The sequence below is a fragment of the Echeneis naucrates genome, chromosome 7 (genome assembly GCF_900963305.1).
Source record: "Echeneis naucrates chromosome 7, fEcheNa1.1, whole genome shotgun sequence".
NCBI classification, from domain to species: domain Eukaryota; kingdom Metazoa; phylum Chordata; class Actinopteri; order Carangiformes; family Echeneidae; genus Echeneis; species Echeneis naucrates.
The window spans coordinates 12,128,448-12,148,938 of record NC_042517.1 but is presented as its reverse complement, the minus strand read 5'-3'; the positions used below and the strand labels follow the sequence as shown (position 1 = coordinate 12,148,938).

General features: G+C 39.3%; 1 protein-coding gene across 1 annotated transcript in view; it reads left to right on the top strand.

Annotated features, from left to right (window-relative positions):
- Positions 1-6,946, top strand: part of cpne5a (copine Va) — a 60,824-nt gene extending 53,878 nt beyond the window's left edge. The window contains exons 18-21 of the mRNA XM_029505434.1: positions 3,132-3,234; positions 5,557-5,614; positions 5,877-5,950; positions 6,758-6,946. Of these exons, the coding sequence (XP_029361294.1) occupies positions 3,132-3,234; positions 5,557-5,614; positions 5,877-5,950; positions 6,758-6,946 (424 nt within the window). The remainder of the gene's footprint in view (positions 1-3,131; positions 3,235-5,556; positions 5,615-5,876; positions 5,951-6,757) is intronic.
- The last annotated feature ends 13,545 nt before the right edge of the window (positions 6,947-20,491 follow it).

The following is a 20,491-nucleotide window of genomic DNA, read 5'->3' as shown; positions in this document are numbered from 1 at the left end:
TAAAAATGGTAATAAGGCACATGGTGCACCAGGCAGAGTAGAGTGCAGATGCTACAGTGGTTTTTAGACTTTGGGTTAAAATGTTAGGGTACGTTTGTTGAAAACAGGGCAGTCCAAAGGACTCATAAACTGTGCCATATCACGGTGCCTTTCAGATTAATTGATGATTAACTTTATTTCATAAATAGTTATGACTTTGAACGGATTTCTATCGACTCTGGTCCACACAGCCTTTGGTTGCTAATAGAATTTCATGCACAACTTAAAATACAGGCTTTACTACAAAGGGGCTGGACCACATATGAAGGATGACCTCTCTACTTCGACTGAGGTGGTCGAAATTGAATTAAATGACTCATAACTTGGCTGGGAACTGTCTATTAATGACTCACTCTGTGACAGTGGCTTGAGCACTGTGGACTAAAGATTATTATTTACCTGCATTTCAGTTTTTTTAAACAAATATTACGAGTGAACACATTAAATGGGCGTTATTATTACAAATGTAAATATAAAAGATCCTGTATGTTTAGCAGCTGAAAGCCGTGTGACTTACTGCTACTTTAATGCAAAGCAGCTAAAGTGCGTTTTGCTAGTTGTTCATGCGACTGCTACAACAGAGGATATGTATGTTACTTTATCCAGAACTGTTCACTTTCCACACGGACGCACAAACCTGATGTAGTTTAAAAAAAAGAAAAGAAAAAACAAGACATCTTTAAAGGAATAAAATTTGTATTCTCTGAAACTGAGAACAGTCGATAACTATTATATAAAAAAAAAAAAACAACAGATAATATATCAAGATTACATCACAATTGCATTTTTTGTGTAAGCTGCTTTCTGCATCCGTCTGTTTGTTTTGCTTCTTCTCTCCGTGTTCAGATGTACAGGATTTTTTTTGCAACCAAATTTCCAGTACTGCTGCTGTCATTTCTTTGCTTTTCATTTTATGCTGTCATACAATTGAACACATTAGAAATGGATCCCATTCAAACTACATATTAGCCCCCAAGCCATTTCCAGGCTGCTTTTCTGCAGTTTGAAAATTATGTTTATATAACCAACAACCTCTGACAGTCACTAAAAGCGTAAGTTAAGGAGGTGGAGTGATTTAAGCTGTATGTAATTGTGACAACATTTTTTTGTCTCTCGTATCAGCTTCTGTCTGGGATCCACAATCATTTTCAAGCATTGCATATGCTCCAAAAAACTAAGCAGGGTCTTTTATTTTTCTCAGTTGCAATAGGTAACACGCCTTCATACGAGGCTGCTCCTTATTTCCTTCATTACATGTTAATACAAAAAAAATGACAAAAAGACAAATTCAACACTTTTCTCATGTACTTCCTGTAACCATTTCACTGTCCACTGAAAAACTAACGCCTTTAGAGCTTCAGTGGACAGAAGCCCTTTATTTCTTAATAGAGCTATTATTCTTATGCTGCAGAAAAAAGTCCCAGCTCCGATTGCTGGCACTTCTCTCGTTTATATGCTATTCAGATCTGTCATTTTTAGCAGTTAGCGATGGTTTCTATTTTACCCTCTTTTATTCCTCTGCTGTCCTTTATAATAATGATACGTGTAATGAAAGTAATTACTTTGCCATTATGGAGTTGAAAGCTGGATGAACTGGGAGCTCTACTTACCTTCTTTGAGGCCTCCAAAGAGCTGATAAATAAATCTGATTTGATTCGTTTTGATTTCTCACAAGTTATCATCATCACGGTTAATCACTAAATATGATTTAAAAATTCAACATTTCTCAGTATATTGTTAGAACAGAAAGATAAATGACACCAGGTGGATAGATGTGCCTGACATTTATTTTTATGTATGTCAAATACAAATGAAATGCAATGCCCTTTAAAAAAAAAAAATAATTTTTTTTTTGGTTGTATTAACAATGTAAAGCGGCAATGTATCTTGATTGGGAATCAAAGAGAATCACTTCATGAACTTGCCTCTTAGATTTATTTCAAGTCAAAAGAAGTACAATAAGCCTATTTAAGCTTGCTTTAAATATGAAATATAAAATATTTTAATTCCGCTCTACGCAAGCTGCTAATTACTTCTGACTTGTCTAATGAGCTGCTTTGGATTGTTTTTTCTTGTGGTTGTTCTTTTATTTTATTTTATTTATTTATTTATTTATTTTTAAATAAAAGCAAATTGCTGTCATTCGTTAACAGTGACAGTCCAAATTAAAAGTATTTAAATTTACTGACCAGTGCACAAAGTTGGAAGGAGAAAGAAACAAAGTAGGGAATACATTTTCGGTGAGCGTTGGCCACTGACCAAAACCTAGTCGCATGACATTTGGTCGACCAATGGTGGAATTCTGATCATTAATGGGCTGCTCCCACTGCTGCGATCCAGCCATAATGCAGAATTGTGTCAGGGGCTAAAGTCTGCAGTGTGGCAACATGGTCAAATGCCTCCACAGTGTGTGAGCGTGGCCCACACTGGCTGACAGATGAGGAAGACAAATGTCTCTTTAATCTCCCAAACACTAGCCATTGCTCCTGCCGTTGTCACGCTGTTTGATTAAAATGTCAGCACTCCACCGTCGAATTTACCTAACTGAGAGCAACAACAAGTGCTCACCTCTGACCTGTCCTTGGCTATCACAAATCATACGGGTTTTTTTTCCCCTTCTCAATCATCAAGTGCGGCCAACTGAGTCCTGGGGAATTGACAATGTTCTTAAAGAATAAGGTTGCCTCACTTTGCATAAACATTTTAATAAATTATTCATCAAGCAGCCAGCGAAGGGAGATGGAAGTAGGCCACACTCACTGTAGTGTCTCCGATGAGTTTCATATTAGTGTCTGAGGCAGGAGGAAGCTGTACAACATATTTTATTTCTTTACATGTCTATATTCAGCTTCTGTATCACATTCATGGGGGAGGGAGAGTTTGTTTCTGAGGGACATGTTTTTTTTTTTTATGTTTTTTCCCCCCTGAATCTCTGACACAGTGGTTGCTGCTTTTTCATTTTCTCTCTTGCTGTTCAAACCAGTAAATCCATGTACATGTAGTCTGCCTCTGCTTTCAACTTTCCTTTGCTCTGACATTGTCAGTGCGGCGCCCTGTTAGTGCGCTGTGTGCTGATGAGTCCTGTGTTTCAGGTATGCAGCAGCAGTTCAGGATGGCTCTCAGTACTTTGTCCTGCTCATCATCACTGATGGTGTCATATCAGACATGGCTCAGACCAAGGAGGCCATAGTGAACGTAAGTGCATCTCTAGCTGTAGCCTCTGGGTGTTTACCTCTCTCTCTGTATTGTCTCACGCTCTCACTCACTCTCTCTACTTCTTCACCTCTACAAGGACGTTGGCATCACAGGTGCTTTTTGTGTACTGTGGCCTTGCTCTCAGGGTTTCTGTTACGTTAAGGGCTTTATAAGCCAGTAACACTGGATTTCAGGGTTTATGAGATGTTTTCTGCTCCACTTGTCTCACTCCCTGCACTTGGGCACTCTAATATTTTTTTCCTTCTTCTTATTAAGACCCTCAAGGGCTGAATTTAAGTTTGAGGTCTACAGGTTTACGTTTTTAAAAGCAGGGACCTTGTCCAGCTCACCATGTGAGGCAGTTGTCTGCTCAGATTTTTGAAAAAGTCTATTGTGGTGATTGTTTCTCCTGCCTTTGTTGCATTTTGGCTTGCTTTCTTTGCTACGAAAAGATTTGTAGCTGTGCAGCAGTCAAGCTGACACTCGGTGAGTCATCATGAACCAGGTGCACGACACTCCGACCCCCAGCAGACTGGGTTTAAAGGGAATTTGCGACTGTTAATCAAACCATTCGAACAGCCACACCTTCCTTTTAAGATCTTGTCTGCTGCTCTGCACTGCTTGGGCCCAGCTCGCTGTGTCCTGACGCCACCTCTCACCTCTCGGTCTGGACCTGGCGACTGTTTTCACAGAGCGAAGGACCAAATGACCCGCTGCACTTGGCATTTGGCCTTTGCTCTGCAGAGATGAATCATCCCTAAATTTTGCTCTCGGATGCTGTGATTTATTTTTAGAGCTGTTTTTAAGGACCACAGATAGTACATTGCAAATAGCAGGAGTTATGTTGTGAATTCTGCTGTTTATTCTGATTTACTTTTTCCCCAATCCAGCACAGATAGCCTTCAGTGCTTAATATTTCTACATATCTGGCAGGACAGCCTCTGGGGAAAACTAAACTGTCCTTTGAAGTTTGATAACCGAACTTTAGGACAGTAACTGCATGTGCTGAACATGAGCAAACGCTAATTCTCTGCCTAAAAAGTTGGTATAGTCCAAAGAACAAAATTTTATGAGGAGAATATACATCTGCCTGCAGCATCTGTGTGATTACCGTAGCTCTGTACAGTGAGAGGAGGATGAGTTTTTAACAGAATGACCATGTGATATCCCTTGAGTGACTTTGCAGTACAGGGAAAGTAACAAATGGTGTAGACTGAATAATTCATTCAGAATCTTCTTCGTCATTTATAAGTATATGCCAATGGTGTCTTCTGCTGCTGGAAAGGGGCAAACATAATGTATGTTTTATATTTTTGTGTCGCGAGCAAGAGGTCACGAGGAGTGAGCTTGGTGAAAGGAAAGCTAAAAAGGGAGAAGAGATGGAGGAATAACGATAGAGACCATGAAGAGGACGGTCCTCCTCCGTCGGTTTAGTGCTATCTATGATAGGCCTCTCCCCTTGGGAGGTTTTTCCAGGAAAGCTGACCTACTTTTAAATGCATTTCTACCAAGCATATATCATTCATTCATTCATGCCAGGGCTTTCACATTCTCCACATCAGGCAGTGGAGTAACACGCCTCACTCTAAAAAGTGCAGAAGATGAAGCTTTATTAAATCTACATTATGTGGGATTGGTTTTTGTTTAAGTTGGAGCTAAATAGATTGGACGTGTGGCTTTCCCGGTCTGACATTAACAGTATTTTCTAAACAAACACGATGAATAAATAATGGGAGACTTTGCAAGTGTGTGGGAAGAGGTAGTCATGTTTTATGAATACAGCATTTGACTTTATTCTTGTTCGTACATGTTTCTTTACCGCTTTCCTTCCACTGCTCTTATTTGTAAACATTAGACTCAAGAACATTATAACCCTTTGTGCTCATTTTGTATTCCAGGTTGTAAGTGCAGCCTTTCCAATTTGTACATTGTTTCGTTGTTAACTAAAATATTCTGTTATTTGCTGGCTGCCTTAGGGTTGAATAATGTATTCTTTATTCTTTCTTAGGCCCTAGAAAACCAGGTTAGGCAGCATCATTTGAGGGGAAACGCAGTGAAGAAACTGTTATGATGCTAGATATCGTTCAGTTAATGTTGTTTTATCTGTATCCTGGTTGTTTGGGGACCTGGCTTCTCTGAAGGATCTTCATTCAGGTTAATACTGATGGGCTGAGAAGTATATTGGGAGAGACACAAAAATAATTGGAAATGTAACCCCTCAGTAGTCTGACTATACAAACAGCAATGTCAGGCATTTCTCAGCAGTGTGTGCTTCTGGTATTTATGAGACAACTGACCGTTTGCTTTTCTTGTTCATGACAGGCAGCTAAGCTCCCCATGTCTATCATCATTGTTGGAGTTGGTCAAGCTGAGTTTGATGGTGAGAACAGTAACTGAAGTTATTTGAGGAAAAATATCTGAAAAACAAAACAATGGAAACCAGTTTGTTGTGTCTTTGTATCAGTGGACGTTTGTTTTATTCAACATGGCTTGCCACACAGGGATAACCTCTATTTGTTTTTCAGTATCAAAGATGTTGTTTTTTTGTTTTTTTTTTTTTCCCCTGAACTACATTTTTCAGTTGCCAGAAATGAACAACACACTAGAGAGATTATTTTGCTAAACCGATCTTTTCTCTGTAGCCATGGTTGAGCTGGACGGTGATGACATCAGGATTTCTTCACGGGGGAAGCTGGCAGAAAGAGACATTGTACAGGTGAGACATTTCAAATGTGTGGTGTGTCTCTCTGCTCATTAACAGAAGGAAACAATTTCCTCCTGAATACAACTGTGATAATTTTGCTCCATTAGTCATCATGTCCCCACGACCTGGAAACGGAAAAGCGGTAGAAGATGGATGGAGTCATTACGTCTATAGAGGACTCTGTTTTTTCACTTTTTTAATGAAGTGAACTATATTGTTCTGCAAGAATGGTGTGGGTTGGTCTTAAGAAAATCATTTTAGTGACCCTCTGGTCTTTAGCACTGCCACAAAGACAAAGGCTTTACTTGTACACATTCAACCGCGGGGCCACCCTGGACAGGTCAGCAGTCCATCACAGGGCCAACACACAGAGACAGACAGAGACAAACAAACACTCACACTCAGACCTGCAGACAATTTCATTTAAATCCTCTCCGATGTCAGACCAGCAAATCTGCAAATTGGTGCTCATTAAAATGACTTCCTCACTTCTTATCTGAAGAAATCGGCTTCTGCTTATTAAGTATAACAAATCTGAAGATGCTATTTGTACTTCACTGTATTCACTGAAATCCCTGCTCTGCGTCAGTCAAAGAGCACTTGCAGGTTTACAGCACTCGCAGGGTAGTGCCTCCTGTTGAATACTGAGGAAAAAAATCACATTTAAGATACAGTATATGCATCTAGTATAACAGGTGGAAAATCTAAAAGTCAAAATGCCTCAAGTAATCTGTCACGCAATGGACGCAACATTACAAAAACTGAAGACCAAATCACAGTGTAAAATTGCATGATTCTTTCATTTCTGTGTCACAACAGTTTGTGCCATTTAGAGACTACATGGACCGCACTGGTAACCATGTGCTGAGCATGGCGAGGCTGGCCAAAGACGTCCTGGCTGAGATCCCTGACCAGCTGATCTCCTACATGAAGAGCAGAGGTATTAAACCTAATCCTGTCCCACCGGCACATTTGCCCTGCGACCAGCCGCAGACCAACCCTGTCTGACCAGGGCGGGATTGTTGGGACCCAGTTGACCATCCTTTGAGGAGAGAATGGAAGTACTATCGAGACACTTTGGTAAATATAATCTGGCTAAACAAAACCATTCGAGACGTTACTTTGGTTTGGAGCATTGAGACTGTTTTGGCGGAGCCTGCTGATGATTACTTCAGGATGAGAAAGGCCCGGCGTGGAAGGAAGTTTTAGTTGTTTGCTGTCAGACCTGTCAAAGTGGTGATGTGATGGATAGCGAATAAACCCTGTAGAGATGGGCCTATTTGACGGCATCAATATATTAGAATGTGTGTATCATGTTTGTGATACCTTTTGGAGTAAATGTGTGTTAAACTAGGGGATCATGTGTATACTAATTTATTTATTTATTTATTTATTACAGAAATAACTAATTCCTTAGTAGGGGTTTTAAAGTTTGGGGAATGAAGTCATATTTCCCCTGTAGTTTTCCATCTTATATTTTGTGACCAGTGTAATAAAAAGTCCCCATTTCTACTTTGATAAGGACTGTAATATAAAGGCATGCGATAAAAAGCTATTCTGCAGTTTATGAATCATTTTAACTGATGGATTGTTTTTCATTGCAAACTGTAATGTAGAGGACCTGCTGTGAGCTGTTGCCATATTAATTTCCTAGCACCATGTCTTATACATATTTCTAATATTTATAGTTACAGAATGCACTAATTACTGTCCAAATCAAAAGCACAAAGCTCGCAATGTTACTCAAGTGAAAGAACCAACCATCACCACAATTAAAATCCTGGAAAAGAGTTCATATTATGTTTTCATCGTGTTCCACCATCATTATGAATGGTTTGTTTATAAGAAAACTGTTACACCGGTGTAATAAAAATGACATTTTATGAGAAAAACTACATGTTTACAGAAAATTAGTTTAATTATTAAAGCACAGATGTGCTTTCCCTTTTAGTATGCAGATAGGTAAATGACTACATCTGTCTTTTCTAATTGTGTTTCTTTCCGTTATGTTTGTTGTGGTTGCACTTTATTGTCTGGGGTTTGTTTGGGCTGTTTTAGGGACCCTGTAAACAATCATTTGAAAGACTGATGTCAGCTGATTCCCATTATTGTTTATCCTTGAATGGATTTTATTTTCCCAGTATAAAACCTGAACAATCATAAATCTTACAACACTGTAGGAGACACATGAATGCTTTTTTTAAGGTGATGTAAAACAAAACAAGAACACTTCTGACTCAGTCAGTGTGTTCAGTCTGAATTGTGTCTGCTTTGTTTTACTATTTCATTTTCACATTGCTAACATAGTTTGACAGTAATGCATTTCAGCCCATTGTATAACCAAACACTGGGGCATCACCCGAATACCTAAGAGTTAATTCTACAAATTTATTTTACAAATGAATCCAAAAAGAAAATCCATGTATTCCCATTAGTTCACTGTAGTTCCTTTTAGTGATTGCATAAGTTTTTAAAGAGCATTACAGCCATTTGTAGGCGCCCTGAGTTATCGATTTACTGTGTAATGGCCATTATTTTTGCCATTATCTCTCAGTCACTTAATATCTCGATCCAAATGTGCCTATTATATGGAAACATATCCAAATTCAGTTACCCAGGTTTTATTCTGCCAGCAGCAGCAGGTCTCATGTTTAAGATGTACACAGAATACGTTGGTGACGATAAAGCCGTCGTAAGTTTCAAACTATTACAGCCTCAGTGACTGATGCGCACTGTCTCTGCAGTACCACTGCTGTGTACTTTTTATACTTACAGCTCTTCACTAATGATCTTTGAAGTAATGGCAGTTACGAGTGTTGCTGAGCCTTGTACAATATTCAAAGTCAAGACTTGTTTACAATCCAACTGTGGCTATTTACATTGCCTCCAGGAAAAAGTAAACATTCATGGGTTTCATTAGGAAGTGAGTTTATTTTTCATCTGTTGTCTTATTCAGTCTTACTTTGTTCTCGCAGAGTTTTCCTGAACGGAGAACTCAAGTTTACAAAGATGTGTTTCTCTTTGAGGATAAGAAGCTCTCATTTTTCTCTTTGTTTTGTGTTTACACGGTTCATGTTGCTTTATAATCTAAGCTGTGCAATGTTCTTTCACTCCCACTGCTTTAGTGCTCTCACGGAGGAGACAGTCTAATGATGTGGCAAAAACTCAGTCCAGATTCAGTGAACTCCTTCTGTCACAGGCCCAGCTCCATGTCTCATTTCATTCTGTTTTTAATTTTTAAACATTGATGACATTTCTCCCTCAGAAGACAAAGCAGTGTTCAATCTTCTGCCAAATTCTCTTGTTGTTCAGAAGTGAAATGCAGACACTAAGATTTCAGTGATATAATAATCATAAATACCAGTATACCTCTATAGAAAGCCATCCAAGCCGAAACAAATGTACACTTAATGTGTTTGTTATCAAATATATTTAGATAAGTATTATGAACTGACTAACTGAAACATCATTAAATAATTAATATATAATACATTTATTTTGCAAATGTTCTCTTAAAATTCTACTTTTCAAAGTGATTTGTATTTTTTTGCACATTTTTATTTCAAAACAATTACAGAATGCTCATTACTCAGAAAATGAACCTGGGAATTGTCATTTGGCAGGCATGATGCCTGTCGGCAGGTCCGCATCAGCATGCAGCTCATACAACCAGTGTGATTGCAACTGTCTATGAAAGAAGGAAATGAAAACCTTCTGCGGGGGACCAAGGGGGTGTATGTTGCGTGCGCATCTGAAAAATATTTCATGAAATTATTAAGAATCAAAAATAATTAAACGGCTTTTTGGCTGTTCGCCGTTCTAAGATTGCAACATGCTACACCTTTTTTGTGTGTGTGTGTGTGTGTGTGTGCTTTGTCCCTGAATCCTGGGAAGAAATTAAAAAAACAAAAAACAAAACACCCTCAAAAAACTGCTGCCCCCAGCAGTAAGTAGGTAATTAGTATATCTGAAATTACCAACACTTATGCAAATGTGAAGGATTTAATTATGGCAAATGTATTTTTCAGTGTAAAAGATGACTTTCCAACAATACAATTATTTTTTTTGCCGTAGTGGAACTGGCTTTGATTGTCCCCTCATTTTCTTTGACACTGAACTCTTAATTATGTACATAAGCCCCCATATAAGGACTATTCAGTGCCAAGTTGTGTTCAGATGAACTTGGCCTCGAGACAATGTGCATGTTTGTGCCAAAAAGGCAGGAAGTTTTGGTTGTCTGCCTTCATTTCACCTGATCTGCCATGTGCTTCATTTGTTACTTCAGATGTTATTTAGAGATAACAGCCACTTCTAGCATGTTGCATCTCTGGCTTCTTTCCATTCTGTTCCTATGAGACACATACTGTATGGGTTCTTCTTGCCACTACTCCTGTTTTATCCCAGGTTGTTTACATACCTCTCTGACTTGCATGCTGAACAATTTCCAAACCAGGTGTTGGACATGATATTGTCGTCATACTGTGGTTTGTGAAATGCTTTGTAATGGATTGCCTTAACTGAGGATTAATAAAATATTGACAATTTTGTCAGAATTGCTTTTTGTGCATTTGATTACATTGAGATGAAGCATGCAAAACAATACAATGCGTTTTGTTCTTTTAGGAAGTTGCTGTGAAGAAAAAGTTACCTACTGTATATCATAAATAATGGAATCCAACATAAAAATTCAATTCTCATACCTGGGACTAGGCAATGGTGACCGGTCAGGGTAAGGGACACTATTTAGGGTTCAGATTAATGTTAATGCCAACGTACTTTTCTCCCAATACTTAAAATCTAAATCCAAGTGGTCATGGTGTGTTGGTTTATTTATACATTCAACGGTAACAGCAAAACATTCATTAATATTCATAAATGTTCATGAGTTGTGGTTCTGGCCACCCAAGCCCATTATTTAACATATCTGGATGTAAATCTTTACCAGATGTTTCTGTCTGCTTCTTTGTGCTGCAGCTGAAAACACAAAGCTGTGGTCTGAGCAGCCAAACAATGAGTTGAAACTTTAAAGTTGGAAAGCTGTGGCAGCATATGGAACTGATATTTCATCTTTGCAGTTTGAGCACGGAATCAGTTGAAATTTAAATATCACAGAGTGGCATCACACAAAACGGAGAAACCATTTTCACTACAGTGCAGCACCTTAATATTCCATCCATTTGATATTAGTACTGCTTATCCATGGTGCTCCTCCGAGGCGCTGGCACCAATCCCAGCTGACCTTTGGTGAGGACGGGGTGCAGCCTGTTCAAGCTGCCTGTCTATCACAGGACTGAGGGGGAGAAAAACAACAATTCAAACCCAAATTCACCCCAGGGGCAGTTTTTAGGCAACCCAGACTTACTTGTTGTGAGCCAACAATGATAAATATTCACTATCAGTGTTTTCTGTTTTGAAAACCCAAAATTAATGATATACTCGAGACAAAGTTTGGAACTTTTCGTTAAGAATTTCGGGAAGTAATTCTCAGACCACATTAATTCAGAAAGGTGCTTTTCAAAGTGAAACTAATTCAATGGTATTTACATTTCAACAATAAGTATTCAGCATGTGGTTATTTTTCAAAATGTGTTCATTTGCTGCTGCGCTTGAAATTGCTACAGACAAACCATATTTTTTATTTATGTATTTATTTATTTCAAATTCCATTTCACCTGCTTGAACCTAAAAAATGGGCTCTGCAACCTGACATCTGACAGGTTTTGGGTTTCTCTGAGATTCTGGTGTTGTAGTGCAAACAGCTGATTTTACCTCAAGCCACAAGCCTCAAGCAAAGACAAGCTGTGGGCAACAGAGTGGTAAGGCCTTTTCTGTTTGAGTCCACACCACAGATTTGTTTTCATTTCAAAAGCACCCAAACCACTTAGTGGACTTCACAGAGCTCCCCCTGGAACCACTAACAGCTTAATAAAACTTGTTTTCTTATATATGTTCAGTCGAGGCTTGAGCGAGACTGTAAACAGACTTTGATGTGTAAAATCAGTGGCGTTCCAATTTAAGCCAAGCTGTCTTACTACGTTTCCTTTTTTTTTCTTTCAAAAGCTGCTATCATGAGATTGTAATTGCAGTTATTTTTATTTTTTTTTTGTTTTTTTTAATGAAGATGGTCGATTTACATCTATGTATATCTCCCCCAGGGAGACGGATGTCCAATCAGCTGTCAGCTCATAGAAATCAGTATCAGATCAGAAAATCAGTAATAAGATGCACTGCTGACGACTCAAACTGTCCGTGCACATTGGAAGAGGGAGACAGCAGCTGTAACCATAAATTACCAGTCTAAGACTGAGCCGAGACCTCCTTTGCCCACCCACTTCACCCACTTGCTGCCTGAACAATAACCTCTGACTGGCAGCCAGGAAGAAAATCAACAGCTAATGACATACTATTATACCCTACTTATATATAACATTTCACATGTATAATATGCAAAAATCATCCAGGAGTACCACTAAGGATGAATTGCCCCAATTACTTTGGAGTTCTGGCAGGCAACATTTTGAGTCAAAATAGATACTGAAAAATCACCCAGTTTGGTCTCTTCACGGCAAAGATACTTTCCGGACGAACTCGAGTTTTAGAGGAACAGACTCAATTGCTCTCCAGCCAAGAGTTTGATCAGAGGATTGATAAAAGTAACCAAGCCAACGTACTATACACATTATATATAGCTAACTGATTGACACATTACATTCTGCCGTACAACTGACGTGTTGTAGTGGCAGTCCTGTTTCCCTCCAACCCACAGTCATCCAGGCCGTAGTTCTTTAACAGACTTAGTTACTGATTCTTGAAGGTTTTTTACTGCCCAAGAAAAGACGCTTTTTCAGATTGCTCGTTTGTTCAGAACTGATGAAGCCTCTTTGATGAGAGCTGAAACGTTTTCAGGAATCTATAACCAAGTCCAGTTTACAGACCCTTTCGCCAGCCTCATAGTTATCCATCAGATAGTTCTCTCATCTCACACAAGTACACTTAACCTTTGACCTGTGGGTTGGTCAGCACAGCACAGTGAACCATGTTTACACATGAAATGCACCTTAAGCATTATACTGTTGCCACTGCAGGAGTTAATGTCTGGTCATCTGCGAGCGTAAGTGGTTTTTTTTTTTTTTTTTGACTGCATGAAGACTTTGCTATAAAAAATTTGAGATGAAAATTAAACTTCATCTGCTTGCAAGTTTTAATTTGGCTGTGCTATGACAACCCTGTTTGTTTGTTTTTTTTCTCCAACAAACTAAATTGTTAGACAATTATGATTTAATAAGGTCAGAATCCAACAAATATCCCTCTGAAGTCAGTGTCTGTTTTTAATCTGTTCAACAGGGCGAGGAGCTCAAGCTGTTCCCACTTTCATCACAGGTCCCAGGTCAGGCTGGACCGGAGCGCCAATCCTGACCTGGAACCAGGTGGAGCCACATCTCTTCATGAGACATGCCAATCCACCGCTAGCTCTGAACAACACGAGAGTCAGCTGCTTCACATCTAATGGTGAGTGCATTCACAGCCACCTATCCGTAGAACTTGTGTCAATTGACAACACTTATCGATTTCAGATTTGAATTTAGAGCTAATAGGAGCAAGCGTTAAAGTTTACACACCTCCGACTCGTATTTTCTTTTGCAACCGTTCCGCCCTGCTGCTGGAAATCAGCTCCACTCACGTCGGGGCCACCAGGCAGGTCCTGCTCAGCAGCACAAATGGAGCCACCACCACTTGCTGCCCTTGCATTGCCTATAAATCATCATTAGGCAATCACAAGAAAGAGTGATTTTCACTGCACTGTAATGGAGCTGGAGGCAAGTAGTGGGTGGTTTTTCACTTCCCCTTCATATGAAATAATGCGTTGGAGATTCTTAAGCTGTAACAGCTGTCCACATGGAAAACAGCCGTGATGAATCATCTCAATTAACATGTCAAATTCACTGAAAAGAAAAACAAACCTGCTTATTTTACATTTCACCTATAGGACACTGGATATATTTCACCTCAGGTATCAATAAATATCACATCACATCCTTGAAGGAATGAAAATTGACATTCAAAATATTAAAGCACTTGTTACCAGTCCAAACATGCACATTAATAATATCAACAAATAGAAAATGCAGAAGAGCTGACTAAAGCCATAACCTCCGTATGAGAGTGCTGACTTTCCAGAAACAAGTCTGATGTGCTGAATACCTTTACATTGTGCCAGAGTGAAGCATATTTACTCTTTATTGCATATTGGAACTGCCTGTTCCCTGAACGAGTGCAATTCCGTTACTGACAAAATAATTCAATAATACAGCTGAAAATGTCTGGGATATTTCATCGTGTTATTTCATTCGATATGTCAGTGGAAAACGTCACAGAAAGTCTGGCCCCATTAAACTGCATAACGATGCAGTTTTAATCGTTTGTACCTGTAGTTGATTATTTGAGTAGTCACTCAACAAAAAATTAGTCTGCGTGACTTTTATTTTGTCATCACACTTAAAAAAACAGTTAAACTCAGAAAATTACTCCTAAAATACGACCACTCTGAAAATAAACAAAATATTATATATAAGCATATGAGGGGTGACGACACTGAAGATTAGTGTCGCTTCACAAGAAGTATGATAATAAATTTAAAAAATGATTGAAAAATAAAAACAAAAGGATTAAGTGATTTAGCTTTTCAACAATTGTAAAATGGAAAAACTTGACATTTAAAAACCTTTAAAAAGAAAAGAAATATTGATCTATTTAATTCTTTATTTTATTTTCATTAATTACTCAACCAATAAATGTATTTATTTCCAAATATTATTTAAAAAGGAAGCTGTAAATATTTGTTTTATGTTTAGCAAACTGCAAATCCCTCTTGCTTGGATCATGTACTGTTCTTAAGACTGTCCACATACTTTTTTTTTTTTTTATTGGCAGGGCACATCCTGGCTTAAAACAATCATGATTAAATAATAATTTAAAGAAAAAAAAATTCCCAACCCCTTCCTTCTAATAATTTCCCTACAGACCCTTAAAACTGGAAGATATCCACAGTGACTTGATCTCACGCGAATCAAATGACTGTTACACCCACAAGTGTTGATGCTGCCAGGAGCTATAAACCAGCGTTGAGCTATATTCCCAGGTTGATGTGTGCCATTCAGCAGCAGACTGAAAAGTGCAGACAACGCCCAGCTTGCCCCCGCCCTGCCATGCAGTAAAAGGACGGGAGGTTTCGTGGAGGTAGGTGGTAGTTCCACATATTGCTCAGATAGTACTTCTTACACTGACAGCTCTTCTCTCTTCTCTGTCCTCAGCATGCATTCACTCTATTTACTGTACACCTTCGACTACCTCTACACTGACTCCGGGCAAGGTTTCTAATCGCCGGTGCTGGAAGAGAAGTAGGGGGAGAGACTGGTATGAGAAAATACATGGTTGGGAGCAAATGATAAAGGGGAGAAAAGCGAGCAGTGACTTTAAAGATGATGAGAGAGGAGCTCCGAAAGGGAAGAAAAGCTGGCAGGTTGGAGAGAGGACAGAGGGAAAGGGTGGGAGGTTGGAACGAGGAGAAAAGGAGATTAGAGAGAGCGCAGAGGAGGGAGAAAAGAGTGTGGAGAGGAGGAGATAGCGCATGAGGGAGCAAGACGGGGACAGTAGGAGAGAGGAGGGGAACATGGAGCTCCCTGTAGGGAAACACTGCCCTGTGAATCATCCACAAACAGCTGGATCTGGGCTTGTGTAAGCTACAAACTGTCTCCAATTGCCTTGCATGACATGAGATGACAGAGATGGATTGTTAAATGACTAAAGTATGGATCAAGAGAAAATACAGGCTGCTTGATGTGAGGGAGCTCTTTAGAGTGGTGACGTTTTATTCTTGACACTCAAACACTTGATTTTTGCAGAAAACGTTTCTTGATAAATCTACAGATCTTTTCGGTTGATGTGTATCCAACACGGGGCTGGACACTTTGGAAAACACCCAGTTTTCAATGGCGGTTTGTGAGAAAGAGACTTGCTAAAAATGATCCCGTACAGCCACATTTCTCAAAAGAATTCGCCTTTTTTTCAGGTCCCCCCGCACCCAACCCCCACCACACACACACACACACCCAAAACACTGGCAGAGGCAGCAGAAATAGCAGCAGACTGTGAGCAAAAAGATAACAACCTCTGCTGCTGTGTTTGTTTGACACAGCTCAGCTTCATCATTCCAACGACAGTCCCGTAAAGAGGGACTGAAAGAAATCCCTACCAAGTGCAGAAACCAACAGCTTTCTTATTGTCTACTCCAGAAGGCTGAAAGCCTCGCACTGCTCTGCTGATATCACCTATACCGAGCTTCAAGCTGGTTCTCATCTCCCACATAACTCTGTCAGAGGGCTGTTGTCTTTGAAGAGCTGCTGAAAACTGACAAGCTAGCATTTGGAGAATTTCCTCTGAGGCCTGAGTTAAAAGTCCATCCTGTTGCTTGTTGGTTTTGCCTCCAGGAAGGCCCTTGTTCCTGCTGTGTCAAGTGAAGCATTCTGTCAAGTTGATTTGGCTTAACTTTGCTTCATCCCACCGCAGTAAAGATGGGATGCTTCGCAGGGGCGCAAGGACTCCATCTGCACAACGGAGTAATGCTCCTCTAAAGTTTCATATTTGTTTAAATGTTGGAAATATTTTCTCAGCTACCATGTTCCCCTGAGAGAAAGCTGAGCAGATTCCACAGGGTTAAACTAATTTTAGGTTGGTTTTCTGTCCAAAGAAAATTCACTGTAATTGGCTTTGCTGGCCGCTGTCCATGGTGCTGAAGGGCCTTATATATAGTAAGGGTGTAAAGACCTCAGTGTACCTTTTGTATAAGCCAAAAATATATTTACCAACCGCTATGTGTTTAAAAAAGAAAAAAAAAAAAGTACTGCAAGTAATCATTTTTATTTAGTCTCTAACAGAAGCAAAATAATTCAAATGAACACACCTGGGACACGAGGTCTGGTGTGACTAGAGGGGTACATGAGACCATCCAAGAAAGTGGCAGTTCTTGCACTGCAGAGGATCCTGCTGTAGTCCTAGGAGGGTACCTGGAAATATTATGGACTATTTGAATGGAGAAAAGTAGATTGGATATTATATCCACCTTCACGTTTTAAAATAAGTCAAAGTTTATCCACATAATAAAATAAAATGGAGAAAATAGTGTAAAATTGTGTAAGCTGTTGGTGCAGTATGTCATAGGCAGGTTTTATGTGCATTGACCTTGTGTCCTGGTTTTTGTATATTTCAATCACATTTATGTTCTTTCTTTTGGCTTGTATTTAGTTACAATACAAGGCTGACCTGAGTCAATGTACCAATGCACATGAATGGTATATATAATGGGTAAATGTTTGAGACATCCAGTGGCTCAAGCTGTGGTGAAATATTATTGAATAATACTTTTGAAGCCACAGAAATGGTTGGAAATGGTTGGATTGTCAGGTTAAAGTACATCAAAATGTGTTTTTATTTCAGATGTTGGCACGACACTGACAGTAAGCTATTTAGGAGCTTTGTAGCTTTATATTTTTGTTATATGGCTGTAATACACCTTCATGTGTCCCGTAAAGAATATAACATTATAAATCTATCCAGCCAATGGAAACTCTTGACTCAAACCACCAATAGATGATCAACTGCTCATGCTGCTGTCCATTTGAAAGAGTCAGGGAGCTTTACTTTACTGCAGCAGCAGTTAATCTGCAGACCAATGAGATTCTGGGAATACCTGTGATTTAGTGCTTTGATACACAGAACAGAGGTTTGGTGAGCTAGCCTGTCGTGTGCAGTAATTTTTTTATTTGTGGGTCTTGGGGGAAGCTGAACTTTAGTCCCTAATAACGGTTGAAAAATGTATTGAGAGTTCTTCCTAGAACAGCACTATAAATCACACAGCTGGGGCCCTCTCTTCTTTACTGCACAAGAAGAAACGAGGAACAACCTAAAACACCCAAAGCTACACTGTGTGTCTGGGTGGGTTTTTTTTTTTTTTTTTTTTCCTTCCAGCAGTTCTTTTTATTGGTAAACTTGTAATCTCTCAGATATGTGATGTGGAAGGTGAACTCATCATTAATCAGATCAACAACCCTAACGTAAATAAACTTTAGGGAATTACAAAGAGCCATATCATGCTCGAAGCTTAGAAGGGCTTGGCGTTGCAGGTAGCAGTGTCCTTGTGACTCCCACTTTGAAGTAATGGTGTGTGTGAGGAATCCATTACTTGAGCCCTAATACCCTGCTGGGAGGCTTGTAGGGGTATGAGACACTCCATTTCCTTTCATTTCCTAGCTACACCGCCAGCACTTTATTTTGTCTCAGTGTAAAAAAAACCAAAAAAAAATTATTCCCCTCCCAAATTATTAGGATTTTTGCAGTCATAAACATGTTTTATGTTTTTGCAATACAAGTGCACTGCCTTGAAATAGCATTGGGGGCTGCAGGAATGTAGGGGAAATGGCAGGCTACAGTAAAATATGCAGGAATATTAATGCAAATTCAGTCTCAGGTGTTCTCCGGGTCTCCTCCTGATTATTCAGGCAATCTCAAGAGGACAAAACCTTTAGATTATAGTTAGTTGTGAAAAATCACAGCTGACCAAGTAACAATTTCAGCAAACTGAAACAGTGGGTCTGTGTAAATATGTTTATCGGGAGTCCCTACAGAGCAGGTTTCATTGTGGGCAGGCATAGAAAGGAAGGCGGGATATCTCACAGGCCTAACCATGAATCCTGATTCACTGATCTGTCTGGGAATAGAGAAAGAGCGGTTGAATATAACACACTATATTTGCTCAAGTAAATGCTTTATGCTCTATAGAGGATGTAACTTTGATTTATTTGTACCGCACGCAAACATTTCTTAATAATTCTACTCTACAATTTAGTGATAAAACTATGAGCTAGATAATCATGAAAAAAGGGGAAATCTATCTTTAGAATCAACAATCTGACAAAATCCACTGGCACCCATTTTGATGAGTCACCAGGTGATTTGCCAATCAAATCTGTCAATGAGGATTTTGTTTGCGATAATTTTGATTCCTTTTAAATGATTTTAAGGTGTCTACTCAAAGCAAGCGCTGTGAGGGCGCCAAACAATTGATTTCTCATCAGAATAAACAAAAGATAAACCCTGAAGAAAAATAATCATCAGTTGCAATCCTACATAATTAAAAAATGATTGAACTTAATTTTGAGTAGCCGCAACGATTAAATATTTACACATGAATGCATTAGTAATGATAGTCTAATAAATAAAATTAATGGAATTACCGTCAAAGGGAACATTTGTCTGTCTTGACTAAACATTGCTTAATAAATCATTCAGTACAAATTATATTTGCATACGTTGCCTTTTCTTTAACACTGTTTTTGAATGCATGCTCTGCCATCTGTATTCTGCTGCAAAGTCACCTCTGCGCCTGAAGCCGATTGTTAATCCCAGATCTCCCACATGCTGGACTCAGTGCTTCATCCTCTGTGAGCTCAAGACGAGACTTTTCTCAGCAGCTTGTGTCAATCTGACGACCCAGTGATGGTGACTATGGAGCGTCGCCGCACGGTGCTGCTGAGGTTTCTGATCTTCACTCATAAAATTTTTATATAGCACCTTTTCAAAGTACAACCTTATGGGGTGAGCTGGGATCAGGGCCAACTGTAAGCGATTTTAGAGTTGGATTGACTTTACTGTTTGTTTAGAGTGATTACATTGCTCACAGTAAATGCTGTGCAGAAGTGATGAAGAGGAGATGTAGTAACGCAGCAAATAACTATCCTACTTAGCCCTTATCAATGCTACTAAAGCTGTGAGAACATAGCTTACTCTGATGAACAAGCATTCTTCCATCTGCACATCAACATGTTGCTCCTCTGTCTGTTTAGAGCTCGACCTTTATTCCACCGTGGTTTATGCTCTCAGAGGTCCGGGTCATGTTTCACCAGCGGATGGTGAGATTCTCTGTGGCTGACTCAGCGCCAGATAGCATTAAACCTTCCAAACTACCTTTCCATGGAGGCTAAAATACAAGACAGCTGGTCCTGCTCTGAAGTCAGGCAATGCAGCAATGTTTGCTTCAATACTGCACACAACAGCCTTAGTATAAATAAAAAAACAGACTTGAACTAGTCAGAGCTTGGTTTTCAGACTGAATCTCTTTGGTTCTGTGTGCACAAATTGCCATCAAACAACATTTTTATGATCTTAATTTACAATGTGATGTTAATTTAAAAGCCATGGAGCAACAATGGGCTTTACTGCAGAGTAGAGTCATTAGTGCTCAGCTTGTTACTAGCTACCAAATAGACGTGATTTTTTGTCAAATTTCAAACCAAAATGAAAAAGAAAAACAGAGCCATGCTGCAGAGATGTAAAAGGCAAATTAAATGAGAAAATAGAGGGCTGCATTTCTAGCAAACTACTGCCATCTAATGGAAGCATAAGCATTGTGCCAGGAAATAGCTATAAAGCCTTCCTGTTCAGCAGATGCGTTCTTGAAAACATGGAAAGGTAAAAGACACACCAAAGCACGAATTTGGA